The 20,865-nt window shown below is 39.2% G+C and overlaps 1 protein-coding gene across 6 annotated transcripts in view; it reads left to right on the forward strand.

Annotated features, from left to right (window-relative positions):
* The window catches only part of LOC130546767 (RNA-binding Raly-like protein), a 111,572-nt gene extending 90,707 nt beyond the window's left edge, over window positions 1-20,865 (forward strand). For 5 of the 6 annotated variants that reach the window (XM_057322190.1, XM_057322191.1, XM_057322193.1 and 2 more), the window contains 7 exons: window positions 8,863-8,938; window positions 10,714-10,761; window positions 11,376-11,557; window positions 15,589-15,702; window positions 17,416-17,576; window positions 19,371-19,405; window positions 19,555-20,865. In XM_057322190.1, coding sequence (XP_057178173.1) covers window positions 8,863-8,938; window positions 10,714-10,761; window positions 11,376-11,557; window positions 15,589-15,702; window positions 17,416-17,576; window positions 19,371-19,403 — 614 coding nt within the window. In that variant the 3' untranslated portion in view covers window positions 19,404-19,405; window positions 19,555-20,865. The remainder of the gene's footprint in view (window positions 1-8,862; window positions 8,939-10,713; window positions 10,762-11,375; window positions 11,558-15,588; window positions 15,703-17,415; window positions 17,577-19,370; window positions 19,406-19,554) is intronic. The other variant, XM_057322192.1, reaches the window with a different exon arrangement.

Here is a 20,865-nt window from a genome sequence, read left to right on the forward strand (position 1 = left end):
GGATAGAGGTTGATCACAACCCGAGTCTACAAAGGCCTGATATGTACCCCCCTTAATACTCACAGGTATTTGGTACGTGCTAGCCTGACCTGAGGAAGCCTGTGGGGCATCCGGGACCCGGATCATTGTTTCTACCTCCATCACCGGGCACCTGTCCATAAAATGGTCCAGCACCCCGCAACACCAACAGGCTGGCCCAGACCTCCCCGTCGCCCTGGAGGTGGGGAGGGGGTTAAGTGCGTGACGTGGAGAGAGTGGGGATGCTGAGGCGGTATCTGCTACCGGAGGAGGCGCCCTAGGTCCGGCCACGAAGTCTTGTCCGTACCCACTCAAGGAGGGCCTGGAGGACGACACCTGGGAAGAGTGACCGGACTATGCGAAGAGAGAGAGAGAGGGAAAAAACATAGGAGGAGAGAGAGACTGCTGGAAGGGGTTCGCTGACCCCGGGGCACACCACCATCTGATCCTCCGCCAGTTGGATGGCTGAGTCCAGAGACGTCAGTCAGTGGCACTGGACCCACTCCGCCATCTTCCTGGGCAGGCGAGTGATGAGCTGCTCCAGTCCTGCGAACGGAACCGCTGGCGATGTTGCTCTGGAGTTCGGCCGACCCGCTGTATGATGGAGACCAGGAGGTTCTGCACCGGCAGTTGTTGGGCAGCCGCTTGTGCCTCCCCGCACAATAGCGGTATCTGGAGGACCGCCCACTGATCTCGGGGCCACCTACTGGCGTCCACTGCCTTCTCGAACAGGTCCAAGAAGATCTTTGATACCGCTTTTCCATCGGGGCTGGTGCCATTGCTGGAGTCCAATTGGGAACCGGGCTGCGCTTTTCCACTCAAAAAATTCCTGGGCCAGTGCCAAGATCCTGGTTCCAAACTGGCCCCAAAACCTTGCTGGTCTCGAACTAGGAAACCTACGTCGTCAGTAGGCGGAGCTTTCTCTGGTTACTGCGTTTTGAAAGGCGCCATTGAGCAGCCAAGTCAATAGAGCAATAAAGTTTTACATTGTTCGTAATATTATTGTTATTTTGTTACTAAATGTATTTTAAATAATTATTTAGGTGAGAAAGTATGCGTTTAAAGTCCAAAACTGTGGTCGGTTAATAAAGATGGTGTCTGTTTAAAAATTAGCTTGGATGTTTTCAGAGATGTGAGCTCCACGCAACCACCGAGTGCTCGGCGCTCATGTATCCTGCTGAACGCAGCCTCATCTCGGCAATTCCTTCTGAAACTCACTGCTGGCTCTGATGTCTGATATCTGTAGCGGTTAAACATGATATATAATTCATTTTGGACATATGTCTAACAGTCAGTTTCGGCCTTATAAATCTGTTATTTGTACCTGGTCAAATCGTTTTGACTAAAAACTAAATTATTTGCTTTTAAATTACGTATTGAACAAACATCTTATACGTTCTAATAAGGGATTGTGTTTTATATCATATTACGTTTTATTAAAAAACAGTTGAATAATCAGAGTAGGCATATGTTGCCTAAATCACATATGACTATTTTAAAAAGGGAAATGACAGGAAGCACTGTTGTGTTTTATATCATTCTATTTCATATTACTCAGTTTAAATATAAATTTACATGGAAATAAATATGAACTGGGATTGACATAGAGGGTTCTGCTCCCTGCCAGTGGAAACGCGAGCCGGTTCTGAATGGTGTCATCCTCGGCCGAGAACTGGCTCCAGTACCAGCACCAGCTCCGGTGGAAAAGCAGTATGGGTCATGCTGTGGCCCCATTTTGTTCAGCGGCAGGTGGTCGGTTGGGGGTGGTCGGTCGAGCGGTGGTTTCTGCGTGAACCTCCCGGTCCATCCAGCTCTGGAATGTTGCGCGGTCCTCTTGTTGCGCCTGGATAATAAGCTAGAAACAACGCTCCTGGTCCATCCACATATCCAGTAATGAGATGGTGTTGCTCTCGGTGGAAGACCGTGAGTGATGAAATTACCCCGCGAATGGTGTACCCGACGGAGCTTGCATTTTGGCAGTGGCCCTCCTGCTTCCTTCCCGGGTTTCGGCACCAGTGTAACAAAGTCAACGTCAGTAGACAGGAAGGAAGAGGACGAAGTCGGCGATGCTGCTTACTGGTCTTTTATTTCCACACAAAACAATAGTCACTTAATCCAAACGTAAAAGGTCGCACATTCAGCGCTCAGTCCAATACACAGTATACACAATAGCTGTGCGATTCCTTGTTCGCAGTATCCAGCAAGCAGCCGGTCCCTCTCTCCTCAGCTCATGTTTGACAGGTCTTTATGTAGTCTCTCCACACCACTTACTGAAATAAGACACAGGTGTTTGTTGTTTGCAATTAACCCACTCACTCACTGCAGGTCTTGCAGCTCTCTCTCCCGGTGCAGACCTCCCTAAACCACGCCCCCCTCGCTAACTATTCAACAAAAGTAACTCTTGAGATGTATGTTCGTAATAGATGTGTGACGTGGGAATTTAGGATAGTCTTCTAAATGCAGTAGTGTGGTCAGAAGGGGTTGTGGGTTGGTGTGATGAATTCAATTTTATTTATGTAGCGCTTTTCAAAATGTGCATTGTTCCAAAGCAGCTTTACAGGAGAAATACAGGTAGTTGACATGTCTTGCGGCATAATACGCTTTAAGTCATTGTTCATTTTGATATTTTTTATTTTGGTTGTTCTTGCAGTGGTTTTGACCTCTTGCAAATAAAGGAAACAATCGAGTGTTGAAAAAAATGTCTTATATTAGAGATAAATGATACCCAGTATAATAATTTCTGTTTTGCAACCCAAATATGTGTGTTTAGCTGAACCTGTATATATTTGCATCTTTCCCATCTATTAATCCCATTTTTAAAGTAGCACGTTTTAAATATAGGTATGTCTACATTAATGAACACCAGCACACTTTTGTGACCCTTTTGACATTCAGATTGCGTTTACAGAGATTTATTTATTTATAACCTGTGAAACCTGCCTGTCTCCCTGTCCATTATAACTGTTCTCTCCGGGTCTGTCGTCTGCAGTGTGATAACCCTGTCAGTGCAGGTTTATAGATCTCAGAGCCGCGGTGCACCTCTGATGGATTTATTCGACCTGGTCATCCCAGTGGGCCGTGAGGAATGGTCCTGAGACTGTGATGAAGATGAGAGTGGACTCAGTCCAAACATGCTTCTCTTTATTTTAAACACCTGGTCTCACATAAAATACATACACAGGCAAAATTGCATATATGTTCAGAATGGTGTCACAGTATACCGGTACTGACAATAACCGTGATATTAAAAACGGGATCACTGATATCGTGTTTAGGGTTGGGTACCGTTCACTTTTTAGCCGGTACCGGTACCAAACAGTACCTGGAATTCGGTGCCGGTACCAAACGGTACCTTTTTTCGGTACTTTATTTCCGTGAAAAAAAGCCCAAACCTCTCAATTCAAACATTTTGTTGAAATTTTACACAAAGACTAGAAATAACTACAGCATTATTATTACAACCAGCTTATTCTATTTCCTCCTCACACACATAATCATTTATTCATGCAGTGTGATAATTTACCTAAACCATGAGGTCTCCACCATTAACAGACCATTAGATAATATAGAAAAACAAAACTTGAAAAGTCTACAAAAATAATTTTAACAGCATCATTACTGAAAATAACAGATTGATTTGTAATATACATTTTTAACAGAGATACTGAAAGAATTACATATAAATATATAATGTTGATCATACAATAATACATAATGTAAATGTGCATCAGTCTCCTGCGGCGCTGTTCAAGGTTTAAGCTGCACCTTGACGGTTGGCCTCACTCACCTCTTAACATCGACTGCTCTAATCTGTCACTAATAACTTTGTTTCAGGACTTCATGAGATGATTTTATTCACTGGTGGACAGAAAACACAAAGCGCCTTAACAAACTTAAATGTGTTATGTGTGCGCGTGCCGGCTGCGTCTGAGCGCGCATTTCCTTAACGCGATTGTATGCTTAATTTTCTAAACAAGAACTTGCTCTCTCTCTCTCTCTCTCTCTCTCTCTCTCTCTCTCTCTCTCTCCCTCTCTCTCTCTCTCTCTCTCTCTCTCTCTCTCTCTCTCTCTCTCTCTCTCTCTCTCTCTCTCTCTCTCTCTCTCTCTCTCTCTCTCTCTCTCTCTCTCTCTCTCTCTCGTACCTGCTCACGCGCAGTACCCGATGCGTTCTCATCGAAATTCAGTCGGTGCCCTTAAGAGTACCGAGTCCGGTACCCAACCCTAATCGTGTTATTCAACACATACGAAAATGTTGTAAATAATTCAGCACCCGTTTAAAGTTTTGCCTTAAAAGTCCAGTGTGTAATTTTGGAGGATCTGTTGACATAAATGCAATATACACAACTATGTCTTCAGAGGTGTATAAAGACCTTACATATAGTGAAGCGTTATGTTTTTACTACCTTAGAAATAGCTATTTCTATCTACATACACCGTGGGTCGCCTTGCATGGAATTCACCATGTTGTTTCTACAGTAGCCCTAAATGGACAAACTGCTCTCAGAGCGTGTTTCGTAAATACGTAAAATCTCCTTAGGCAAATAAGCGAAAACGTGACAACATCTTAGTTCTGTGTCAGCCACCGTAGTCTCCGAAAGGGAGGGATGAAGTGAGGGGTGAAGTGAGCCATTGGTTGCAATTTGCAACCTCACCACTAGATGCCGCTAAAATCTCAACATTGCTCCTTTAAGAGCTACAAGGGTTACAAACTCTCTCTCTAACAGCTAAAGATGGATTTGTTCAATAGCATTATTTTAAAAAAGCAAATTAAATACAGTGATAATACCCCCACTGTGATTCCTTTCAACCATGATGACCGTGAAGTAAAAAATCAGATATCCTGACAGCCCTAGTTCAGAACATGGTGACGTAAAACTTGTTTTTGTGTTGCAAACTTTTGTTATTGTTATTCATAGAGTACAGCTTGTTTAATCCTAACCAAACCCTGTTGGCGAGATGTTCTCGTAAGGGAAATTGGTTCGATTTAAACTAAGCACAGTGCAGCATCGCAAACTGAATCTTATTAGTTCTGTCAACATCACTTAATCACTCGATTCATTGCTTCCTGCTATGAGCTTGTAAATTCTGTCCAGGTGTTGTACCTGATGGTACAATTAAATCCCAGCTACTTGTATGGCAGATGTCTTACTTATGCTAGTGACAGGAGAACAAGGTATAGCGAGTTTCTCAAGTCTCACTAGATAGAAATACAAAAATAGAGCATCTTAGACCGCCTCGGTGCAATATGAGCTCATGGGCAAATGGATGTGGGCTCCGTCTCCTCAAGCCACTTTCTGCTCTTAGTTCAGTGGACTGAATTCTTGGGAATTTCTAATTACGGCAACAGACCCGATGCAAAGTGCTTTGATCTGTTTTCTGGTTTAGATGTTCCCTCAGTTATGAACTAAATGACCTTATGAAGTGTGGAAATCATAGCGCTGTATGATCTTGTCACATCACGTTAAGCCAACATAACCACAGCCATTCGGACATCGACAAATACACTTCAAAGCCTTCAAATCCCTACTTTCACCGCCGTTAGTGATTTCCCACTATTTTGGGCATCTAAAATCTCTCGCTGATCTCCAGTTCAAAGCATGCTAACAGGATTTTTATAGTGCAGAGGAAGATTTCCAAGCCCGATTATCATCAAAAACGATCATCGTTTGGTACGGTGGGATTATCGCAGCGAACCCCACGCTGAATATGTTTTATGTTTGCTTTAGCCGTTCCATTTCGCTGCGTGATGCGTCTCATTGTGGACCGTAAGTCAGTTAACGCCAAGATCCCTCGGGCGCCTGTGGCACTGCATTATTTACTCATTTAAAGCAGAGTTTGCACTTGATGTCTTGGTTTTCCATCACATCACGACATGAAGGCTTTGACTTTTTTTATCAACTTCTTTTTCATGATTGTATGACAGTGACACGTCTCTGAAATGTTATTCCTCATGGTCGGATCGTGAATTATTTTGGATGGTAAAAGTAGGATGTCACGTTTTTATTTAGATTCCCAATAGAAATGTGATGAGCAGTGTGTTTGTGTACAGTATGGTGTGTTTTAAGGTGTGTGCATGAACCTTTGGATGTGTCAGTGTGCTAAATTGGTGAAAATTAAGATTCGGTTATATTCGCCTGCTTTTCTGCCTAGCGAGCAGTAAGACAGATGGAAAGTGAGAATCAAGTTTGAATATAGATTATATCCTTTTAATATTTTGTAAAAAATATTCCTCATGATCTTAAAAATCTTTTAATCTGAATCTGTTTTAATGTTTGAAATTACTTTTGTTGACTAAATATACTTGTGCCAACATGTTAATTTCTTTCATCAGAAAACAACATTTTTATTAAAAAATATTTTTGAAAAGGATTACTTGGACCAAATAAATTATGAAAATCAGCCAAGAGTCCAGCATAGATGGAAATTACTTCAATACTGTTTAAAAAGCTTCACAGCACCCCAAGAAGCTGGATGATAAAAATAATTAACTATTATTCTAAAATGCAAAAAAATTTGTAAGTGGTCGATAGATAGATAGATAGATAGATAGATAGATAGATAGATAGATAGATAGATAGATAGATAGATAGATAGATAGATAGATAGATAGATAGATAGATAGATAGATAGATAGATAGATAGAGTAGGGAGAGAGAGAGAGAGCGAGCGAGAGAGAGAGATTTGGATATCTCCATTGAGAACACTGCTGGTTTCGCATACTGCGGATGACTCTTTGTGAGGGGCTCAATGGCACGCTTTCATGATGCTACAATCCAAACACGGGGAAGAAGAGCCGCTCCCCCCTCAGCTGACCCAGAGTTCAGGACCACGGAGAGCTCCGCTCATCTCCCGCCTGTCTCCAGGCAACCGTTTGAAGTTGAGCAAGAACATGCAGATGAATGAAAATCTCTCCTTACAATAACAACTTCGACCTTTTTATAGCTTCTATAAGATCGGACAAAAACGACCATACAGCATAGCGCTGAGCAAGTGACACTTAAAGCGAGCCAATGCAATGTACATGGTCAGATTTTGGTAACCGAAAAAACAGCAGTTTTCTTTCAAAATCATGAAACTCATTTTCAATGCGTGTTGTTTCCTAGATTTGCATGTCTTAGATCAATACAGTTCTCTTGAGTCATACTGTAACCCAATGTGCTGTATTCAATGCACATCAATAACAGTATTTCTTTGAGAAGCTTGTAAAAAATATTATATAGGAATTCATTCATACAGAATGCTTTTTCATTGTTGTATTTTTCTGCGCATGATTTGTCAGTTGTGTAAAGACAATATGTTTGGAGAGCATACTACCATACTATTCGTCCTATTTTTGCTTAATGCATACAGGACATTATGCATATTTTCTGTATGTTGGGGAATGATGGGACGTGTTTACATGCTGGAGTTGGTGTACACAACACTGTGTTCTTGTTTTGTGTCAGGTCATCTGTTAGCAGCTATTAAAATGAGCTTCCAGAAAGTACACAGCCCAAGATACGAATGTAGCCATATCCATTTATCTTAAAGCACCTCTGTGCCAGTTCTCCCCTTTATTGAAGCCACAGCACTGTGTGTTTGTAAGGAATGCTGAAAACATCAGCGCTTGACTGTGTAGGTCAAATAATAAAGATAATTTTCATAGATGTTCTGTCCTTTGTGTTTATCCATCGCTCTTGGATGGTGGTTTTATTAAAATGGGCTTATATGCGTGAATGTAACGTCAAGTACGTTGGCATAAATTTTTTCCAACTTCAGTTTCCCAAGCTTTTCACACCTCAATGGCTATAAAACAATGTTGTTTTAGTTTAGATATTCACTCCTTAAAGGTCTGGAACATCATCACGTCATTTTTATGTGTGTAACATTTCCATTTTGTTCACAGATGGTTTGCAGAAAATCATACTGTAGTGTCTTATTAGCATCTTACTGTCTCTCTTCCTCTTGCTTTATATCTTCATCTTAAATAGACTATATCACTCTAGATCCACTACATGTTGCAGAAAGGAATGAAATATCTTGGTGTCTCACCTGCGATATATGACTTTTAGACTTTATAGAAGCCGCAGATACACAGGTCCCAGAAGGTCTTCGAAATCCCAGACACACTTAAAAATGTATGAATGTCATTGCAAGCCAAGTGACATTTGTCTGCCATAATAGCGTCCTTTTCAAGCAAAACATTTTCAATAATTTAAAGCATTTTTCTAACACAGATATACTGTTAAGGACGAGAAGCAGAATAAAGTCCAATGCGGATGAATAAGAAAAAGTGAGTGAAAGATTAAATCACAAGTTTTGGATTGTGTCGTCTTTGCCATTATAGAGGTATTATTATTAGGGCTGTCAAGTGATTAATCGTGTTTACATAATATATGTCTGTGTACTGTGAATATTAATTTTGTATGTAGAAACGCATACACATACATTTCTAAATATTTAGAAAATATTTACATGTATTTATTTATTTTTACCAATAATTTAAATGATATATTATTATTATAATTATATTAATACATTTTTATATTTTTATTGATTATATGCATGTATTGTTTCTAAATTAATATGCACAGTACACAGACATATATTATGTAAACAAACCTTTATTCTGGATACGATTAATCATTTGACAGCCCTGATTATTATAGAAGTTTGTAAAGAAATACTTCTTATATCCCAGGGTATCCCATGTTTTAGTATTCAAAGGGTAATTCAGAGAGAAGTTGTATGGATTTCTTTCCCCCAGGTGAGGTTGAATGAACCTGAAGTGTGCGGTGAGAAAACTCATTACTCTTAATCACATAATCGGATGATTTATTTTGTTGGATGTTGGTTTGTGTGCAGATATCAACATGGCTGGAGAGCCCAAACCCTACAGGCCAAAAGCAGGATCCAAAAGACCCCTCACTGCAGTTTACAGGTGAGTCTTTAGCTAATAACCACAAAGCATAGTATATGAATGTCTAAATTAGGTTTGATTTTTTAAATTTCAGGTGACGGTGACAACCACAGTACTTCACATTTGCTGTCACCATTCTGCGTTTCAAGTCTGATAATGTAGTGCAGTGTAAACAGAAAAGCCGTCACTGTTCTCACACGCTCCGTAAACATTGATTCCCTTGTTAGGAAAGTGAAGGAATAGCAGATTAAATTCAGGTTGTCGAATAAAGCCGTCAGCACATTTGTCATATTATCAGGTTTAGAGAACAGAGCGGCTCGCAGTCTGCGATTATCAGCATATCCGTTCAATTGCTGATCCTGCAGTTGTGTCTCAGGTTTGGTCGGGTTGTTTAACTCTTACACGACTGCAAAGGGTAACAGAGCGGGAAACGAATGAAATTATCAATGTTACAGAAGGTATTTAAGACCTGTGGACTTGAAAAAATTTTTATTATAGCTTTTATTTCTATTCTGTCGCCATACATTTAATAAAAATGTTTTCTGTTCTTTGTAAATAGCAATGAAAGAAAAAAATATTTATGGCTTTGTGGCAATTCGATTACTTGGCCGTTCAAAGGAGTTTTTTATAATAATGGTTTTATCTTTCAATTCGTGTATTTTCCCCTCACGTTGTATTTCTTAAATGAATTAAGAATTGATTTGCATTTTATATCGAATAATATTTTACGTGCATTGTGTAACCAGGGCTAATTGAGAGAGCCGAAATCTAACAAAGACTAGCTTTGCATGTTAATTAGTTTGGAAAGAAGCAGTCAAAGGAATGAAAGTCGTGCATATAATGAGAAAATAATGAGCTTGTGTTTGTGACTTAGGCCGTAATGACCAGAAATCACCGTCATTCCTATTTCTATTGTTGACAGGAAATACAAGATAGACGTGATATATTTAAAGAAAGACATCATAATCGAGCCTATATTTGCTTTTCTATTTTGTCCAAGGTGCAATGTGCATGGAAAAATACCCTATTAAAAATGATACTAGAAACCTAGCAATTTTCTAAGATTAAATTGAAAACCTGTCTGTTTTGGACCCTACTGCATTTGACAGTAAATAAAATACAATGGGCAAAAATGTTGCACTGTTTGCCTTATTAGTCGAATGTGAAACAAGTCTGTTTGGTGACTCTTGGGTATTCAAACAAATTGAAACTCTGACGTCACCCATCAAACTACAAACTTTCTCTGTTGCTGTCTGATGCAGTATGGATGGAAGCTACAGTATCGCAGTGTTTTAGTAAACTGCTTTGTCCCTTACTGTTACCGATGAGGGACTGCGTCTCTGAAGTCAGATATTATTGATCTATCTGTAAGCCGGATCTTTAAATGATGGACAGATGGATGGGATTGTTGTGTGCTGTCAGATTATGTGACTCACACCAGCTCGATTCTGTTCTCTACAAATTAAAATCTCAGGTATAAATTGATTATCTTTCAACGCGCACAATGGGACTGGATGGGTCCGATCTGACAGCGGTAATTGGACTGTAAATGTCAGTCTGTATCGAGGGGTGTCCGTCCCTTCATCAGTTTGTCAGCTTCTGGAGCACACAGGCCGTAAGACAACATTTCTTTTTACAGTAAATTAAGCTTCGATAGAATCCAGTAGGAATGAGTTTACAGTCAGGCACTTTCGATTTTATTATTTAAATTCTGAATCAGGAACTTTTCTTGTTGGACTTCACACTTTTGTTAATGCTTTTCACTTACATCATGCCTCTGCTTTGTCTTTTTTCAGCGGTTATGAATTTGATTACGATTACTACAGGGACGATTTTTACAATCGGTATGTATGTATTTACATAAAGAACTACAGAATTTTATTGCAGGGAATGGACTTGAATCCTTAAGCTGCCATTCGATCTTTCAAGGCTTGAATTTCAAGCAGATGTATTTTTTTGTGAAGCTTGAACAGGTGAAAAGACCTTGATATTTAAAATGGATTATATAACTTCCACGGCCAACGTATTACTTTATTTATGTTAAACTCCCACAGTTTGTCCTTGGCGAGAATTGAAACATGAAATTAAAGGCGATTGTGTGCGCAATCATTGAGTAAATGGAGCTTTTCTTTCATTTCTAAGAAGCCTGTCTTAGTTCTGGCGTGTCTTGCTCTGTTACTAAATGTCAGCTAGATGTGAATCATTGTGAATAACCAGAAGAGATTGAAATGAGAGCAAGGGTATGTGGCTTTATTTGACGTTTCTTGAACTTTGTCTACGTTCCTTTGAAAAATGTGGCCGCACAGAATTTCAAACGTTTTCAAAAGTAGTGAAAATGGTGCATTTACACTGAAACACCTTTAACGCTTTATAATTCAGAATCAATGGTCTTGACTTTAAGTGCTAATGATGTTGAGACATCTGTGTTTTAAATCTCACAAATCTTTGTTCTGGTCAGGCTGTTTGACTATCATGGACGGGTGGCCCCTCCTCCGAGGGCCGTGATCCCTCTGAAGCGCTCGCGGGTGGTCCTTCCATCCACTCGACGAGGGAAGACTTCCTTCCCCATTAAAACCTCCTCTTCCTCTTCTTCGAGACCACCATCGTCGTCGTCGTCGTCCTTCTCCTCTGGGCTGAAAAGTAAGACTGGCTCGTCTGCATAATTAAATACAACATTTAAAGTGATGGTTCACCCAAAAATAAACATTCTGTCATCATTTACTCATCCTCTTCAAATCTGTATGAATTTCTTTCCTCCGCAGAACACAAAAGAAGATATTTTGAAAAATGTTTTTAACTAGCCCCCATTCACGTGCATTGGGGCCAGTGCTATTCGGTTACCAACTTTCTTTAAAATGCCTTCTTTTGTGTTCTGCCGAAGAATGAAAGTCATGCAGGTTTGAAATGACAAGCGGGTGAGTAAATGAGGACAGAATTTTCATTTTTATGTTAACTGATGTCAATGTAATGTTAATGTTAACATTTGAAGAAAGCTCAACTTTTGAGAACGGTTCCGTTTTTGGCCAAACTGGTCCATACTCACATTATTGGTTTAGCTACTATTTCTTAAAATGACAAACATCACTTTTAATTGTACTAGCCACAGTATCCTTCACTTTTTAAATGACTGAGCTCTGACATTAAAAGTCACACATAGCACACAGTATGAATTCTGTGAGGTTTATTTTTTATTGTCTCCTGATAGGATCAGACAGCAGAGATGAAACGTGTAAATCGGTATCTTACAACACTTTGTCTTTTGCAAAAATGATGCAAAAAATGTCACGCCAGTCAAAATCAACCATATATTGATTTCAGTAACCACAGACCAATGCTTGTGCCAAACTGAAACGTATCTTAATTTGGGCATGGGATTTTCCAGAAACACCGAACATCACGCAGCAGTGTTTGTAAATTAGAATTCCTAACACTAATCCAGATTTGATCTCAATCCCATAAGTAGCGGCTTTCACAGCATCTGTCAGCATCTCAGCGACTCCTTCGAGCGTGGAGCTCAAAAGCTGAGATTAGCCGCGGTGCATGACACTAATGCTCTTAGCTGTAGTGCCGTCGTCCCTGCGGGGGCTTTACTTATGTCACCGCAATTCACCATCAGACATATTCGTGCCACGTACACAAAAGTGCCGCTGTTTACCTTCATCCGCATTTCACTGGAGCTCTCCCCCAAACATAAACGGGAGATTAGTTTTAACACACCAAAATAGCATTCAATTTGGCTATAAAAGTTTAGGTTGTTTGTGCTCTGAAATGCTGATGAAAAATTCTCTGTTGTCTTTTCAGTCCCTTTTTTTTACCAGTTACTTACCATTTGTGTTACTATAGTTTTACTACTAATACCATGGTTAAGCCATAGTTTCCTACTATGATCGTGCTACAATAACCATAATTTAACCATTTTTTGTAATGGTAAACAAATGGTCGTCAATCCACCAAATAAAACATGGTTTCTTCTACACTGTACTATGGTAAACACGTGGTTAATTTTCTTAATGGTTCTCTGTCTGTCCTTACAATTGATGTAAAGCAAAAGAATGATTAGTAAACATACAAGTTACTGAATATAAACATTGCTGTGTTTAGTTGAGAATCAAGATAAACAGCATTGGCATGAGAAAGAGTTGTGGTCTTTACATCATCTTTTAAAACACATTTTGAATGCTTGAAGGCAATTTTTTGGACGTTTAAGTGTAGTGTATTTTTTTGGAGAAACTTCCATTTTCGCACACACTCGCTGAATTTCAGTAGATACGGCGGCGTGTCAACTAACCACCTACACGCTGAGCTTTCTGCCTCGGGCGGGTGACGGCAGGTGACACCATCTTGTGAGAAAGCAGGAAAGCTGGCAGCGGTGTGACAGTCGTGTTGGGTCACGCTGTGTTATCACGGCCGACGGTGGTGACAGTGGAACGACAAGCTCTGGCTTCCTCAAGGAGAGGAACGACTGAGCAATATACTGGCAAATAGAGACTAATTAATTTTTCAACAAATCACTTGTGTGTGTCCCGAAGCTCCAATTATTATAAAACAACAGGTCTTTCCATTCCAAGAGGTGTTTCATAAGTCTGTTCAGCTCACACTACATCTCGTGATGTTTAGTTCAGTGAATCGGTTTGCTAACCTTTAAAGGGATAGCTTACCCTGAAATGAACATTCTTTCATCACTTACTCACCCTCATGTCATTCCGGACCTGTATGACGTTCATTCTTCTGCAGGACACAAACAAAGATATTTTTAAGAATGTTGGTGACCAAACAACATTGCACCCCATTGATTTCCATTGTATGGACGCAAAACCACTGAGACATTTCTCAAAATATCTTCTTTTGTGTTGCGCAGAAAAAAGTGAGTCATAGAAGTTTTGAATGACGCGAGTGGATAAATTATGCTGGATTTTTTTTTTTGAGGGAAATATCCATTTGGTTAAGAAGCAATTCGTCACTTTTGCCTTTCTATGGCCATCTCTGTTAGAAACATAATATTGCAGGTTACTTTACATATCTTGGCATATTAATGGAATTAGTCGTTTATTTAGGAATCACTGGTCACGCTGTGTGTAGATTCTGTAATTTTGCAGCGCTGAAAAAGTATTGCGGGTGCTGAGTATTTTAGAAATGAGTATTTTGGTGTTCTGTATCTGAAAAAGAATGAACGTTAAATGCTAATTGAAGTCATACATTATTCAGTCCGGGTATTTTCTATTAAGCCAGTCCTAAATGAGATTTTAACTATTTTTGAAAGATGTCAAGAGCCTTTTCCATGTTTTAAAAGTAATCCTGTTTCAAATACCATCTGCTGCCCCTTTTTCTAGCCTCTCTGGGTTTTTATTTCCCGGCAAGGTCATTTTGAGATGCAGAGAGGAGAGACCCTGTGATTTGAAGCGTTTATGAGACAGGGTGAGCGTTCAATGGTGTGATCATCCGAGGGAGATTATTCCGACAGCTGTCAAACTTGAAAAGCATTGGACGTATTTAAAGCGCTGAATATTTACAGAAATTAGCAGTGTGAATTAAGCACAAAGACATTTGGCAGAAACATTTCAACCAATGTGACATGCCACATACTGAAGTAAGTGAAAGGCACGTCTGTCCGAGCGATCGGAGAGTACACTCTTTAAAATAAAGGTACTTAAAAGGTTCTTCACAGTGATGCCATAGAAGAACAATTTTTGGTTCCACAAAGAACCATTCAGTCTTCTTTAAAGTGATAGTTCATGATAATTCTGTCCTCATTTACTCACCCTCTTGTCATTTCAAACCCGTATGACTTTCATTTTTCGAAGATACTTTGAAGAATGTTTTAACTGCCCCCCATTCACTTGCATTGGTTTTGTGTCCGTACAATAGAAGTGAATGGGGTCCAGTGCTATTCGGTTACCAACTTTCTTTAAAATATCTTCTTTTGTGTTCTGCAGAAGAAAGAAAGTCATACAGGTTTGAAATGACAAGAGGGTGAGTAAATGAGGAAAGATGTTTCATTTTTGGGTGAACCACCACTTTAAAAAACATCTCTTTCTTACCTTTTTATAATCTGAAGAACCTTTTCTCGCCATAAAGAACCTTTCGTGAAACGGAATGTTAAAGGTTCATTATGGAAGCATTTAGACAAGAAAGTTCTTCTATGGCATCGTGAAGCACATTTATTTATTTAGGCTACTTAATGAACTGAACACCAGTTTCTAAATGAAAAGCTTTAATACTGATTAAGACATTAAATATGATTTGAAACATTACATATTTAATGAAGTGTAACACTGTTCAAAACAAAGGCCATTAGTCAAGGGTATTTTGTTACAATAGTATGCAACATGAAGTATTGAGTTAAAAAGGGCGAATATAGTATCACACTTGATCTTTTATAGTTGATGGAACATGTTATTCAGGTTGTGTTAATTGATGCTGGGTTGACCATGAGAACACCTCTCTTACTGCTGTCCGCTGATATTAACCAGCACGACAGATGTGAGATTTGGAGTAAAGCCAAATGAAAAACAACAGGGAGGAAAATACTTTGAACAAAATTAGGACGGCCGTATAAGGAATTAATTAGCCATAGTGGGCCATACAGTAATCATGCATGAACAAAGCCAATACATGTATTCACTGTCATCTATATCTGCTAAGATCTCACATTTTCTTTTTTTTTCTTGCAGTTAAGTCTGACCAACTCCAGACCATCAAACGTGAACTGACTCAAATCAAGATAAAAATCGACTCTCTTCTGGGCCGCCTGGAGAAGATCGAGAAACAGCAAAGAGCCGAGTGCGGTGAGAATGAGAGAAAACTCTTTAGAAGGCAGAAATGAAATCCAATCCGGAGGGACAGGGTGCAAACATCAGCCGTACGGGAGGAATGAGAGCGCACGCACGCACTATCCATCTCAGTGACAGGCGGGGAGACAGAAGCCAATTTGTCATAACTGTTATAAAGGCAATATTGCACTGTTTTACTTTAGCTAGAGTCATTTTAGGACATTCAGTTTTCATCTGGTAGATATCTACTGAGGTTTAGTGATCTTCAGTCTCTACGTTAGGGCCGTTACATGTGTCTGATTCATGGAGATTAAAGTAATACTGTAATTATGCAGACAATACTGTAATATAAATATGTCTGTCATTATTTAATCCAAACCTCAATAGAAAGAATGCTGCTTTTTCTGTACAATAAAGCATGTTGCAGAGAGTCTTGGTTTTCAGTAAAAAGATCTAAACATGCCAAGATTAAACAATTTGAGAAGAAAACCTGTGTAGAAAAATAGGACTTATTCTGCTTTGTTAAGTTTATTTTTATAAAAATTTTTTGCTGTGAGCATAAACCTCTCGTAAAATCAAAACATTCCAACACAATCTCACGGCAAAAACTTAACTAATTTACGAGTTTGGCTAATTCGTACAATTTCATTCATACACATTAGAATAATTTGCTTTCGCGCCGTGGATGTTAGGTTTAGGGGCGGGTTAGGGGAGGGGCTTCGGTATTGCTTTTTTCTAGTAATCGAACGTTTCTGTACAAATCGCAACGTACAAATTCATATGAATTAGCCATTTTGTTGAATAATTACGAATTCTTGTGACATCAGGTTGAACATTCTTATTGTTTAAAAATGCCAGTGTTATAAATATATAGATAGATTAAATGTATTCTTTGAATGCAAGATATGCAGACATTTTTTGACTATAAACAAATGTAAATTTTATATATGTTGAATGTATTTATTACACGGCTCGTTGGAATGCTTGATTCTGATTGGCCAGTTGCGACATCTGCTGGTTCGTTATTATATTAAATATAAATGTGTCTTTTAATAACATGTATGACAATATATTTACAAATGATTAAACCAAATTGCCTTTTCGTGACGTTTGAACGTCGTTTCTTACCTTTAAACCGAAAGTAAACAGCTTTTCCACGCAGAAGGTCTGCATTCGGTAAAAATGAGCTAATAAAATATTTCAAATTCACAGTTCATATCCAGTTTTTTTAATAAGTGTAATAAGTGGGATAATGTACAAGCAGCCGGCTGTTATCGCGAAATAAGCGCCTTCAGTGTGATACAAGACCCTCCGCTTCTCGGCTCCTGATCACACTGTCGGGGCTTATTTCTGCGATAACAACCGGCTGCCTGTACATTATCCCTTTGTATTAAATGTAGAGCACAGGCTAAATAGGTCTATTATTGTAGTTCTTATATAATTATTTTTTCTAGTATACAATGAACAGGTCAAATTTGATTAAATTATACTATATAATGAACAGGTCAAAAATGATAGTCATAACTTCTTTTTGTGTATTTTGCTGAAGTAAGTCATGTTTTCTTAAAATGCAGTGAGGGTGTTATAAAACAATGACAGATGTTTTGTTTTCGGCTTCGTCTTGGGAAACATTCTTTAATGACTTTGCAGTCACCGGCTCTGAATATGACAGATATTTGTCATATAATCCTCTTCAGTCTTCACATGTCTCTCTCTTTCTCTCATCAGAAACTCATAAGAAATATGAGGATAACTGCGACTCTCTGCATGAGGAGTCGATATCAGAAACGGCAGAGAACTCCGGAGAAGAGGGACCCTTAGAAGTGGAGGCGGGTGAGATGACCGATGGAGGCGAGGAAGACTATGACGAAGAGGGCAGCACTGATCTGGTACATCACTTGCACCCCAACCACCGCAGCACTGGGGCTAAAAAGCTCTATTGAAGCTAATTCTGCAGATTTATTCATAGTTGTGCACAAAAGGGAGACGGGGATGAGAGGGAGAGACGGGAACATGAAGGAGACAGCAACGTGAGGGGAGGAAGAGAGAGAGATGAGGATGGGAATGAGACAGGGATGTGAGAGAGAAAACGATAAGAGTGGGACAAGGATTTGAGGGAGACATGAAGGAGACAGTGACATGAGTGGGAAAGGGACGAGAGACAGACAAGGATGGGAGTGAGACAGTAACATGAGAAGAACAGAAAAGGGAGAAAGACTAAAATGGAAGGGAGAGAGACAGGGACCTGATGGAGAAGAAAATGAGAGTGAGACAGTGAGAAGGGGAACAGGGATGAGAGTGAGACAGTGAGATGGGGGACAGGGACAAAGAAAGATGGGAGTGAGACAGGGAAACGAGGGAGAAGAAGGGGACGTAAAAGAGACAAGGACAGGAGTAAGACAGTCATTTGAGAATCAATCAAGTCCATACACCAGACGTTTGAAAGATGGACAACAGTGAGACTAGAAAGTAAGTGAGACGGGGTGTGGGACAGACAGGTGGAAGTGCAGAAGCTGATGAGGTTCCACTAGGCCACTTTCCGTCGGTTTTAGCCATAATTCAAACCGAATCTGAACCTCTGGAGGCACAAGAGTCCAGCAGCACTGGGACCGAGAGCCGAGTCAAATGAAGGTTTAGGATGAGGTTCCTGCTGAGAGAACAGACTGAATGTATTTTAATGAGCTCGGCCGTTCCTTAAACTGTGGAAATGAGGTGGAAACATCTAATGGAGCTTCTGCAGGCGAGATTCACACAGCGTGTTAACCCACATATCAGGTCAGGACGTGATCAACGTGACAGCTTCGTATGTGTTTTGACCCAAAACAACTCCCATCAATTTCTTTAGAGTCCTGACTTTGTTTCTTTAGTGCTAAAAGCCCTGTTCTTCATTTTTGTACAGAAGATGAACATAAATATTGAGTGAGTACTTCCTACAGTCTCACACTTGATCTGAAGATTAATGGCTGAACTATCAGAGTATCTCCACATTCCTGTCACATTAACCAGCCCATTTGTGGAGAATTGAGACGTTTGGTCCATGTTTTTTTTTCTGTTTCTGAATCTTTTCTCTCGGTAATGAACTTTGTACCGCTGAAACGGTTCATACATATTTATAAAGTCCCTTTCACATGGACTGCGACGCACAAGCATAATGAGCCTCTTCAAAAAAGCATTTCAGACACCGTCTGCCTGGCACTTTATGTCCCTGTGAAACTAAAATTGGATTTTTCTTGTCCGTTAGCTTTGAGAGCAACTATACTGTAATGTTCTTCTAGTTCATCCACAAATAAAAATTCTGTCATCGTTTATTCACCTTCGTGTCAGTGCAAACCTGTGTGACTTTCTTTCTTCTGTGGAACACAAAAGAAGATATTTTGAGAAATGCCTCAGTGGTTTTGAGTCCATACAATGGATGTCGATGTGCTTCAATGTTGTTTGGTTACCAACATTCATCAAAACCTCTTCTTTTGTGTTCTGTGGACAAAAGAAAGTTTCTCTTTGAGCAAGCATACACATTGTTTTTTCTCTTGATGGACTAAAATATAGATGACACATATCACACTTACAGATTGATACAGATTGTTGTCCAATGAAATTAAGTCTAGATTGAAAACACTTCACCATCCGTCTCGGCAACAGCTGTGATGACTGTGCAAATAAATAAATCTGTGTTTTTGTTTCAGATGGAAAATCACGTGTCTGATATTGACAACTGAAGGTTAGTTGATTCTATCAGCAGAATTCATTCTTTATTATGATTAATGCCATTAATCATAATAGTAAAAAAGTAAAAAAGCTGTTTTTTTCTAGGCATTTGTGATGCATCTCATTCACTGATTATTGAGCAATGCATATGCTTATCTTTAGACGTCTCCATCCAGAGAGAAAATCGACTCGGCTTTGAACAGAAGACATCAATCTCTGAGAAGACCGACATCTCTCAAAGAGGCTGTGAACTCTCTCTTTCGATTGGCTGTGATTGGAGGAACATCAAATATTTGGACATTATTTACCATCCGCTGGTCACTATTGCTGTCATATGATAACAAGTCACATTCAATTGTGTTTTGATTTACAGGCATCCTTTAAACATTTCAAAAGATCATCATACAAAGGATTTGACCTCATTTTCTTTGAGAACAAATAAAACTTGGGGACCTGACTTTCAGTGATTCATTTACAGTGCAACTATCTGCGTGTGGAAAATGAGCCTTAAGTGTCCGAAAATGTAAGTTGTCATTTTTGAAACCCTCTGTATTAACAGGGAAAATGTTAAAAGAGTTTTAAAACATGATAAAATATGTCTGTATTGAGGTCTAATAAGTATGTTTCATGAGGCTGTCAGCCAAACCTTTTTGTATCAGCTTTTGTTTTACTTCTGCAGTCTTAAACACGTCATAGCCAGTTTATGTTTTCTGAAAGTATGTGAAGTTTTGTGTTTTGTGGTATTCATTCAAAATATTTTAAAAAAAGAACTGTAAAGAGTTTAACTATACTGCCACGCATTTTATCAGACCCCTGATACGCAAACTGTAACATTAGGATGAATGAAACGTTGTCAGATCCCTGCAACATTAAAGATTGATTTTGTCTCAACGTGTCATAATTTGTAAAGATGATGTTGTACTACACTTTCATTTTGTATTGTTTTATTCATGAATAGCTGTGTATCTTCACATGTTGTAGCTGCACTGTTTCTGTCCAGTAGCTCAATGGCTGGACTTTCAGACGACGTTCTCATTGCGTTTAGAGTGTGTCATAATGAACTCTCTATTTTTGTATGGCAAATTTACAGAAAAAGCTTCATAACCTTAATATTTGTTTTGCTGGCATTCTCATACTGCTATTGTACATAATGTGTTTGTTTAAATGAAGATTGTGGGATGTTTGTGTAAACAGACCGGCGAGAAAAATGTTTTCTTTTATATTTTAAAATCACGTTCGAGAGGAAAAAATATACGGTTCTGTACGTTTTGGGTGAATACTATCAAAACTGCTCTGCTGAGAAGTCCCAGTTCTATAACTTCATATTGTATAGAAATGTAAACTATTTGTAAAGATATTTTTATGATTAGCATGTTTGTTATTTTAATGTATTTTCAGTTGTTTCATTTGTGGTCTGGCTATAGGCTTCACGATAGAGGAAAGTCATTACAATCACAATATAAAACGGACAAA

The sequence above is a fragment of the Triplophysa rosa genome, linkage group LG23 (genome assembly GCF_024868665.1).
Source record: "Triplophysa rosa linkage group LG23, Trosa_1v2, whole genome shotgun sequence".
NCBI lineage: Eukaryota > Metazoa > Chordata > Actinopteri > Cypriniformes > Nemacheilidae > Triplophysa > Triplophysa rosa.